Raw genomic sequence first — 11,518 nt, 5'->3', positions numbered from 1 at the left:
TTTGCTGCTTACATGAATCACAAGGGCGGCAGTCTAAGCAGAGATGCCCTAACTGGTCGCCTCCTCAGCCAGTCGTGTCCTGTCTCCAGATCTTCAGATTGTAAGGGACAAATTTATGATAGAAATTCTTTTTATAGTGAAAAATATCAGAACCGTACACACAGTGGAGTCAAAAATGACCCCACTCAGTCCCTCTAAATGATTCTCACTCTCTGTACGGATTATTCTTTGCTTTGAATTTATCATTTTAATAAAAAGAAAACGAGCAAAAAACAAAACAAGACTTTGCCCTTTTAAAAAATTGATTTTGATTGCTGTCGTCAAAGAACAGCACATCATTAGTCACACTTGTAGGTAACCATGAGTCATCTGAACTTTCCACACAAAAAACTCGATTACTGAAAGCGGAGTTTATAAACACCCAACAAACTACCGTAGTGTTTTTCACACTGGTTCTGCATTAATGTTGTTTATTCCTTTCATTCCTTTTAGCCACATTAGTATGATTTTTCTCCAGGAAATTACATCTTGTTATCAGAAATGTTTTAGTGTTTGAGTTGCATAACTGTCTCAGCTGTAGGCGGAGTGGGCTGTGAAGCCTGTGATTAGAACTGCCACTCATATATATTTTCAGAATATGCCATCCTCCGGTGAGTGAAATAAAATTATTTCTTGGGAACCTGCTCAAGAGTTTGTGAAGGTCCCAGGACCCCAATTTGGTATCCACAGCTGTTCACTTTAAGGGGCCTGAGTGGGTAGAGCAAAGCAGGAGCCCCCACCAGCCTGGAGTTACGGCGCTTTCCCTTCCCTCATTCAGCAGAATAAGTAAGATAAAGTGTAGGATATAATTTTGTGCCCACGTCTTTAGAGTTAAATCCACAGTTTAGTGTTTTGTCCTCAACTGTGGAAAAAAAATCATACTCGGTTTTTGCAGTTTAGTGTCTTCTGTACTTTAAAGCTTTAGTGAAAGCATGTTGATGTTGTGTAGCCACACTTCTTTTAGCTTTAAACCTGCGATCATCAAGAAAGAAACAGAAAATTCACCCACTGATCACTTGAAACTGTTCTTAGAGCCCCAAACTGATTTTGTTATCAGACACTGCGTTGGACGTTACTTTCTTTAGGAGCCTGCCTCAAGTGGCCTTTAGAGGAACTGCAGTTTTGTGGCACTTGCACATATCGGCTTCTGAGATTTTGATGCTTGGTTTTGGATTTAAATGGCCAGTCAGTCTGTAATCCACGTGTCTTTAGTCATGCTGGCATTGTGTTTAACATTTCTAGAACAATCTTGAACGTAGGGCAGGTTTCATTAAGGAGGAAGCATTGCTTACAGAGAACCAGACAGTGTGGTGAGCTTTTAATGACAGTCACTTAGGACTGAACAGATCTGGGGACTCCCTGAGGCTAACGGCTGGGCTTTTACCCTCGGGAACTACATACCTTTATGGACTTTTTCCTGTTATAATTCCCATTTAACAGGAATGCACACGTGATATATTACACATACCAACTAATTACAACTTGCAACAGCAGTGTTTTTTATGTGTTGTTGGGTTCGTGATATAGAGTTAAAAAAAGCATGGAGCCGCTACTCTGAGACAGAAGCTTCCTCCGTTAGACTCCATCTTCCAAGCTGAGAGGACAGACAGCTGCACAGGACACATTATCTAACACCTACTGAGTGAAGAGAGCATCTCTGCTTGGGTTAGAGGCTTCACTCCCTCCGAGGCTACCCACACTATAAATGTGTGCTGTCATGGCAATGCAAGGCTGCCCGGAGGCGGATGTTGTTGTGATCGCTGCGTTTTCTTTAGGATCTCATTGAAGAGAAAGCGATAGCTGCAGTGGCCACAGCTACACAGTGTGCCGCCGATTTGATCTGTGAAAGTCCAGCTTGAAAGCGAGCTGAGGCTTGAACGATAAACATATGCTTTTCTCACAGAGAAAATCATCTCTGGCCCTTAGTCCAGATAATTTACCCGCCTCATCAAACGCATTGTAACTATAGAAACAAAGTGCAGTGCGTCATACTCTGAAACGCACACACGGTAAAAAGAAAAAGTGAATTCCCCACAATGTGCAGCCGCAGGTTTAATTGCTACAGGATTAGTTTATATTGACTTCATTACCCTGGTGAATTTATGGCCACTTGGTGGCAGAAAAGCAGCACAACCAAACTGAATTACCACGTCTAGTTTTTATGGCTAATGAGTCTGCAACACGCAGCGTCCTCAAAGACTCAAATATGAAGTAAAATTTCAAAGACAAATATTGCAGTTTCTTTAAAGGCTACGGAGCCCCCCAGGGGACATGGGAGAAAAAAAATTAGGGAGGAAAAAAAAAATTAGGGAGGAAAAAAAAAATTAGGGAGAAAAAAAAATTAAGACGGACTTTTGCGAGATCTCGCAAAAGTATTGCGAGATCTCGCAAAAGTATTGCGAGATCTCGCAAAAGTATTGCGAGATCTCGCAAAAGTATTGCGAGATCTCGCAAAAGTATTGCGAGATCTCGCAAAAGTATTGCGAGATCTCGCAAAAGTATTGCGAGATCTCGCAAAAGTATTGCGAGATCTCGCAAAACTCCAACAATGGCGGCAGCTACTTAGTTGTAATATTACTCTTTCTGGGTCACAAAATACACTTTTAAGATATTTTGAGGCGTGAATGTAGTTGTGTAAACGTCAGATACCTGCTCGGTTTACAAGACATCACATATTTGCAAAAGTGCTCCGACGTTTTTGGAGATCTGACACCCACTAGCTCGAAGCTAACGGGAGGTCGAGACCTACTACAGCCGGGAGGAACACCGCTTTCCCGGCACATCGTGCCTCGACCTCCCGGTCGGCTTCGAGCTGGCGGCCACTAGCTCGAAGCTAACGGGAAGTCGAGACCTACTACAGCCGGGAGGAACACCGCTTTCCCGGCACATCGTGCCTCGACCTCCCGGTCGGCTTCGAGCTGGCGGCCACTAGCTCGAAGCTAACGGGAAGTCGAGACCTACTACAGCCGGGAGGAACACCGCTTTCCCGGCACATCGTGCCTCGAGCTGGCGGCCTCCGAAGAATGCGGCTAAAACTTTTGCGAGAGCTCGCAATACTTTTGCGAGCTCTCGCAAAAGTCCGTCTTAATTTTTTTTTTCTCCCTAATTTTTTTTTTCCTCCCTAATTTTTTTTCCTCCCTAATTTTTTTTCTCCCATGTCCCCTGGGGGGCTCCGTATAATACGACCCCTTTTTTCCTCCAGTGAATTATCAGAAAGCAGGTCAACAGACAGAGTCCCAGTTCATTTGTCTGTTCCTCTTTGTCACAGATCTTGAATTGCTGCCGTTTTGGTATTGAAGCTTTGAAAAATCCCATAATAGAAAAGAGTCTTTGTTACTTTGTTATCTCCTGTATTGATGAAGCTGTGAGGCCCCACCTCCATTTGCCTCATTATAAACTTTTCATAGTATAAAGGTAAAAGTTTCTGTGGCTGCAAGTTATTGTAATCTGCTGATCCTGAGAGGTACGGGTAAGACTTTTTTCCACATTTGATTATTTCTGTTTGCTTGTCTTTGTCTCTTCAGGTGTGATTATTGTACCCAGTGCCGGCGTGGGGATCGTCCTGGGCGGCTACATCATTAAGAAGCTAAAGCTGGGCGCTCGCGAGTCGGCCAAGCTGGCCATGATCTGCAGCGGCGTGTCCCTGCTCTGCTTCTCCACGCTGTTCATCGTGGGCTGCGAGAGCATCAACCTCGGAGGGATCAACATCCCCTACACCACCGGGTAAGGAGAAGCTGGGCGGGTGAAACCCGGGGAGGTGGTGGGTCGTGCTGCATCACAGCTGACGAGGAAGACCGACGTCACTTCGGCGTCAATGCCACTTCATTCATGTCTGAATTGAGTCTTTACACTGGGTCTGTGTGTGCTGTTCCTGCAGTGATGTGGTTGTGGAGGATGTAGAGAAACACTCAAAGGATGGAGGAGACAAAGACGAAGCTAAGAATAAACAGACAGAAGTAAAAGAAAATCAGACTGACTGAGGAGGAGGGTTAAAGAAACTGAGTAATGAAAGCGGCTGAAAGAGTGAAGTCAGCCAAATAGTTCATCTGGTCGTTTAAACACATGTAATCTGTTCCTGCCACTTTTCTCAGCCTTATTTCGTGTCCAACTTTGTGTAATGTTGACCTCGGCCCTGTTTTTATGAGCATCATCTTCGAGCCTCAAAAACATGAGAGGCAGCATCCTCCCTACCTGGATAATACAAAGTCTTAAAATGCAGTGAGGTCTCTGGATTCTGGTGGGCTTTGATTTGATTTCACACACTGTTTATTTACTTTGGTCCAAATCAGTCGATGAGTTTGTAAACGTGTAGATTTTCCCCATGATTTGGTTTCTTTTCACACAGAACAAACTCCATAGAACGTAGCGTTTTGTGGGAACGAACAGATGAACAGAATCAACTTTTGGAGGTACAGGAGGTGTTTAGCTCAAAGTTGGCTTGGCTCACGTTCACATCCCTAAACAAATTGCTCTGAAGTTTGTTAAGACATGACTGAGACCTCCTCCAAAGGATCTCTGTGGATGTTTTCATCAGCACCAGAGTGATGACTGTGTTCACACCTGCATCTGTGAACCGCACCGAGAGGAAAAAACAGCCCAGAGTTTGATTTAAACAGACTAAACAGCGCAGTGTGAAAACACACTGATAACAACACAAGACATTTTGTGACAAAGTTTTTCTGTGTGGCGGAAAAACTAAACATCCAAACACCAGCCTACAAGCAGACAAAGCTCTTGCAACGTGCATTCTTGCACTTTGAAGTCATGTCCAGGACATTTATTACAGCGTTTTGTTGGCCGATATTTGTGTAAAGGACTGATGTACTGCCTGTTGCTAGAGGCAAAGACCAAAAGTACATCTGTACAAGAGGTGGGCGATGGATTTTCTGGATCTGTGAATGGTTCCCCTGTAAGGCAGGCATGAAACTTAGTCACAGACACGGAGAGTCACAGACGCCCTGCACGGGTCATCATTCCTGTTACAGTTCACGTAACGTCCAACTGAAGGATGCACGCATAGTCGGTGGCACTAGCATTTGTCACTTGGACCAGAGTGGATCCTAGAAACGTCTTTAAGACTAACAGATGTTTAAGACCTCTGCCAGAAAACAATGGCGATGTCACGTGATCCGAAGGCTTATGCTGCCTTCCTTGTACCTCACAGGTTATAGGTCGGATTTGGAAAAACGGGCGGTGACTTGCTCTGAAGATGGAGCCATTCAGCCATCAGTGCAGCGCCTGAGTACAGCACAGTGTATATATTTTTTCTCAGTCTAATAATACAGCTGTAGCACGTTCACTGATAGAATCCAGTCGGTTCTTTGTATAAGACTTTTTTGCCTAGCTGCAAATACTGTGTGAACAGTGAACACAAAGTTCAGCAGTTATACTTCCAACTTTGCACTTGAGATAGAAAGCAGCATTAACTCAGTCGGTGTCCAGACTGAAAAGTACATCGTGGTTATAATATCATTATAGGCCCTGCTGCTTGCACTGACAGTGGCTGGTGTTGTAAGCAGGCTATAAATAGTTTAGTTTGCTTGTTTGCTAATGTTGCTGACATGGTACTGTAATGAAATGGTGCCTTCATGTGTCTTAAAGATGATCAACCAAACCTGGAGGGCTGGCTGATTGTGAAATGCTCTCTGAATGATTTCATTCAGCCCAGTTTGTCACTTATAACAGACTGTAACCATAAACCTCTGCTTTTCACTGTAAAGGGCATCTGCAGCTATTTCAGTACTGACTTCCAGTGACACAAAAATACATTTGTTACCTACAATCACATGAAGCAGAAAGTTTTCCCCTATTTCTTTTCTTCTAATTGTTTCCTGTCACCCGACTGACGTATCAGTGACGTCTGCTCCAAACTGGTCTGTTTGTTCGATCTTAAAAATTTAGAAAATGTCAGAAAAAATTGGCTTCACGGTTTTCCAGGTGACATTTTCAAAGAGCTTGTTTTATCTGACATACAAAAAGTCAAAACTCTTCCATTAAAAAAGGTAGAAAAAACCTCATGAACCTCAGGAATGTGTTGGTTTCTCAGCGTTATTATCTGTTCATTTCCTGTACTGCATTTTTTAGCATTATTCTTATTCAGAGAAACAGAATAACTTCTTGGCTGTTATTTATTTATTTACTAGGAAACCTTGGTGGGCATATCCTCCAGCTTTATAACTATATAGCCTTTATAACAGCTAGATGGTTACTGAAGACAATTAGCAGCAGGTTTATTTGTTGACAACATAATAGGAAAAAAAGAGATTTTATCCTTCAGAATAAAATATTTGGCTAATTTTCTTAAAATGTTATAGCTGCTGTAAACCGAACAAACTCAAATCTTTGACATGAAGCCATAATAAAACATCTTTTCCCCTGCAATCATCCCACACAGTTCTGAAGTTCATTTTTAGTCATGTTTTTAGAGGCGGCACAAGTTTTTGGCCAGATCTGCTCCATTCAAGTCTGCAGTTTCATCAACCTGACAGCCCTTAGTTGTTTTTTTCAGCACCTCCCCTGGTGTCGTTCTTTTGCTTCTCCTTCCAGATGTAAACTTGGAATCCTGACTCTTTCCCTTAAACCGCAGACATCCGTTTGCCGACTGCAGCGTGGCCTTTCTCCTGTTTAATCATTTCCCGGTCTGACCGAGTAGGTGGTAGTTTTCATCACCCCATCTGTGGCTCATGTCAGGGAGGAAGCGAATGTTCGGATGAGTGCAGGATAACAGATAACGAGCCAGTGAACGGAGGCGTTTTCTTTTGCACAAAGCGTCCCTGAGAGCGATTACATGGCAACCGTGGAAAATGTCCAAGGACAGCTTGGAAGAGAGGATCTTTGGCTGCGTGCCCTCTCTGTTTTCTCTCTCGTTTGTCCCTCTGGTCTTTTTTTATTTCCCTCTGTGAGTCTGTCTGTCGCTTTCGCCCTCCACTCTTCATGTTTAATTCTTTTCGATTCCCTCCCTTCTGTCTCCTTTTCCTCGTCCTCTCTCTGCTTTTTCCTCTTGTTCGTCTGTTGTGTTTTGATGACAGCTGCGTCCATCCAACCCTACTGCTTAACTTGTTGTGAACAAAATAGATCAGGACGTGCCAGCTTGGCACAAACCTTTACATGGACGAAGGAAAGAAGAAATGATTCGTTTTTCTACGTCTAGGACCAAGGCCACTGTGACCTGAAAACAGCTTGTTTTGCCCATAACTTAAGAATTCTAGTTTTTCTTTTTGGCTTTTCCCAAACACGTCAAATCGTCTGAGTGTTCAGTGAATTTCTTTATCTGTCAGATTTCTCTGAAGAAGATTTGTAACTTTTTCCTCACGCAGTGTCATCATTACTAAATAAAATAATGGAGAAATGTACCGAAAGTGCTCATTGAAAAGCTGTGATGACTTTTCCATCAGCCTGAGCTTTACTTTGATGCTGCTTATCAGTAATGTGTTAGACAAGCAGTCACTATGCGGATCAATGCGAGCAAGAAATGAGCTTTTACACAGTGTTTAGTGTAATGATGTCGCCTGTTAACAGACTGAATTTGACTTAATGCCACTAAGTGCTGGGATTAATTTGTTTTCAGTGTTGAACACTCAGAAGTGGAATAGCTTTAAAGGAAAATAACTGTCTAATTAAAAAGGTTCTGTTTTCTCCCTTCAGACCTACACTCACTATGACGCAGAGGAACCTGACCGGAGGCTGTAATGTGAACTGCGGCTGTAAAATCCACGAGTACGCTCCGGTCTGCGGCTCTGATGGCATCACATATTTTAACCCCTGCCTAGCTGGCTGTGGCAGCGTGGCCAACGACAGCACTGGGGTAAGAGGCCACGATACCTGTGTCTTATTTTTTTAAATGTTGACACTAAAACATCTTCAATTCAGTCTAAGATGTATTTTAAATGTTTTGTTTCACTATTTTCTGCCCACGGCACGTGGTTTTCTCAGCTTGACTGTTGCTATTTTCAGCTCATGCAGCTCCGTCCTCTCATCCACAGGCAGGTCGCGGCAGATGGCCGCACCCCCCTGAGCCCGGTTCCTCCTGGAGAATACTTCCTGTTAAAAGGGAGTTTTTCCTTCCCACTGTCACCAAGTGCTCGCTCATGTTAACTGGGATTTTTTTTCTGTATTATTTTAGCAATTTACCTTAAAATATAAAGCGTGTTGTTGTGATTTAGCGCTACATAAATAAAACTGAATTAAATTAAAGGATCAATAAGCTCATAGCAGAATTGCTACTCCACCTACAGCATTGGTCCAAATTTAATCAAACTAGCACAAACTAAAGGTCACGTATGTCATTTTTACTGGCAACAACCTCTGAACTGTGATGGAGTTTGGTGATGTTCTCAAACAGTCATGTTTGCTGGGTTAGCTTCTTTAAACCATTCAGCTTCTTTTTAAAATTAGAAACAGGTTCTAATTTGGTATATTAACTGATGTAGAAATTCTATTTTTCTGTTCTTTTCAAATTAATAATTGCATTTAGACAGTGTTCTTGAACTTAACTGTTACTTTATAAATTATTTCGAAGTGAGATGGAAGAAGGTCTTAGTTTAGATGTGCTTTTCCCTCAATATTCATTTTAAAAGGATCCTCAGTTTAACTTGTTTGAACTTGTAAACACTACGGGGTAGTAGTAACCTGGACACTGTCCTGGCGTTGTATATGTGTGATTTCAAGGCCAAAAACCAGAAGATTTTAATAATTTTGGCAAAAGAAGCAAAATGTTACCAAAAAGTTCCGTTTAATTCATTTTGTTGTTATTATACAAGCAAAGCCAACACAATGATATATGCAGTATTAATATGTAGGTGCAGCGCAACACAACACAGTAATGACACGACACAGTAACATAATAGAAAAGCAAAAACATAAAATGATATAAAAGCGGATAAAATAAATAAAAAAAATCATGTAGATTAATATAAAGAAAATAAAATAGCAGATTAGTGACTTATAGGTAATCTGTTGTTACTGATAAAGTGTCAGAGTGTGGCAGGTTCTGATCCAGTGATTATGTGTGTTACAGTGTGTGACTGAGTTCAGTGCTTATGGTGCACATGATTGGAGAGACAGATTTACAGGCCGGGAACAAAAAAATCTGTTCCTGAGCCTTACAGTGTGAGACACTGGTACTGTTTCACACTCAGTGGGGGATCAATGTTGAAAGGGGGAGTGGGGTCATAGTTCATGTTACACGCATGCAAGGTAAAGCGTTTCAGGTAGCAGTCTTTAACGGCATGTAGCGGGTGCCAACAGGACGCTCTGTTGGTTTCACTAACTGCTGCAGGTGCAGTGATTGTACCAAGCTGTTGTGCAAGATGTTACCGTGCAGTGGTAGAAGCTGTCCAGATGGAGTCTTTTCAATCTCCTCAGGCAGTGGAGGCATTGTTGTTGCTTATCAGGAAGTATATAGAGACCATGTCAGGTCCCCAGAGGCATAGAGACCAAGGAACTGAAAGCTCGTTATGTTCTCAGCTTTACCCTGTTGTAGATGGGGCTCTGTCTACCTTTTTTGGACTTTCTATAACATTAAGATCAAGGTTTTTGTTTGAGTCAGCAGATGCTGGATCTGCCCTCTGTAGGCCATGTCGTCATTATTAGACGGAGGCACTCGGATAGGTTTGAAAGAGTAATAAAAGGCCTTTATTTTCCCAGTGCTAAAGACATTCTCACTTCTTTTTAGCAGTTACATTAATGTCTAAAGTAATAACATTATGAACCATGTATCTAAACTTCCATACGTATCTTCATTTGCCCTCCAGATCCGAAACTACTCCGACTGCGCCTGCGTTCAGAGCCGGCAGGTCATCACGCCGTCGACTGGCAGTCAGGGCAGCAACCAGCTGCAGCTCGTCATCGTCAAGACCTACCTGAACGAGAACGGCTACGCCGTATCGGGGAAGTGCGACCGCACCTGCAATACGCTCATCCCCTTCCTCATCTTTCTCTTCATCGTCACGCTCATCACTGCTTGCGCTCAGCCCTCCGCCATCATTGTCACCCTCAGGTACGCCTTTATGAATCACTCACTGTGAGGAGGATGGGATGTCAATGTTTTGTTCCAACTAAAAGTCGTCAGCCTCTTTGGTTTTTAAGTACCGGTAACTGCCTCTCTGCAGACCAGGTGTTCTTATCACCTTTCTGAGAAAAAAAGAAACAATTTTCTATTTTTGTAGGAAATGAGTTTTCAAAAATAATCAAAAGTGGTGGAAAAGTTGAAGAAACTTTACTGACTGTAGACAAACTGTGAGAGTAAAGGCGACACTGTTGACTTACTGGTTGATCTACATTCCCTCTCTTACCTTATGGACAGCTGGCCTGCAAGGAGCCAGTTGAGATGGTTTAGGCATATGAACAGGATGCCTCACGAGCGCCTCCTAGGTGAGGTGTTTTGGGCATTTCCCATTGGGAGAAGACCCCTGGGATAGTACTGGGATAGTGCTGGCTTGGGAATGCCTCAGTATTCTTCCCAGATCAGCTGGAGAGGTCTGGGCATCTCTTATTAGACTGATGATGTGACGATGAATTTGAACGTGAACATTTCTTCTTTCATCCAAGTGGCAGTACTATCAAACTGTGATTTCCAAACTTTATCAACTCAATTCCCACAAAGTCTTTGAACTGATTTGTCTGATGGAAATGTATGTATTTGATAGATATTTCTGAACATTCGACAAATAAAAATGTTAACATCATTAAAGGATTCAGGCATGGGGCCATTTTCGATTTAAAAATGGATAAGTGGGTCTTTGTTAAGTAGATTTGTATCACGCAGTAGGACAGTCAAGTAAGATGAACATAATAAAGCCAAAAACACAGATATTTGTTGTGAATGAGCAGAATTGTTGCTGAATCACGTCTAAGCTGATCAAGTCTGCCGGCATCAGTCTTGTTATCTTTATCTGATAACAAAGCTCTCCTGCTCTCATCCAAACATGGTGACGTCTGTGTGCAGAGTCAGCAAACTTTAGAGTTTTATCAGAGTCGACTGGTGAATCCCCGCCCTTTTAATGTCCCTGTAACCCACTAAGATTAAAGGTAATTTGGCTAATGCTTGAAAAAAGCTGTAAACATAAACATGGTTATGTGCCGTCTGTGGTGAAAACACTCTTAGCCAAGTCCACAGATCAGTTCCCATCCATTTGGTTCATTTTTACTTTTGCTTTTTTTTTTTAAGAATTAACCGTTTTATTTTTCATAAATATGGCCGTGAAGCTTTTCGTTTCTTTGGAGGATTTTATTGCATATTACAGACCAAGAGGTTGCACAACAGGCATGGATGGTGAATATTTATTCGAGTTGTGAAGTTTGACTGTGTGTGGTCTCAGAAATGTTTTAGATGCAGGCACGATGCTTGGAAATAAATCTATATTCACGGAAACACAGAGTTGTGTGTTGTTATCACTGAACAAACACTTAAAATTTCAATTTTCATTGAACAAACACTTAATTTTAGCGATTCAACTGTAATATTTAACATTAGCTTAGG

The 11,518-nt window shown here is 42.2% G+C and overlaps 1 protein-coding gene across 3 annotated transcripts in view; it reads left to right on the top strand.

Annotated features, from left to right (window-relative positions):
• LOC113010480 (solute carrier organic anion transporter family member 5A1-like) overlaps positions 1–11,518 on the top strand; it is a 97,517-nt gene that overhangs the window by 34,679 nt on the left and 51,320 nt on the right. For all 3 annotated transcript variants that reach the window (XM_026149554.1, XM_026149553.1, XM_026149555.1), the window contains 3 exons: positions 3,564–3,762; positions 7,684–7,843; positions 9,792–10,036. In XM_026149554.1, the coding sequence (XP_026005339.1) occupies positions 3,564–3,762; positions 7,684–7,843; positions 9,792–10,036 (604 nt within the window). The remainder of the gene's footprint in view (positions 1–3,563; positions 3,763–7,683; positions 7,844–9,791; positions 10,037–11,518) is intronic.

Source organism: Astatotilapia calliptera, chromosome 18 (genome assembly GCF_900246225.1).
Source record: "Astatotilapia calliptera chromosome 18, fAstCal1.2, whole genome shotgun sequence".
Lineage (NCBI taxonomy): Eukaryota > Metazoa > Chordata > Actinopteri > Cichliformes > Cichlidae > Astatotilapia > Astatotilapia calliptera.
Note: the sequence above shows the minus strand (reverse complement) of the source record. Positions and strands in the feature narration are given on the sequence as shown.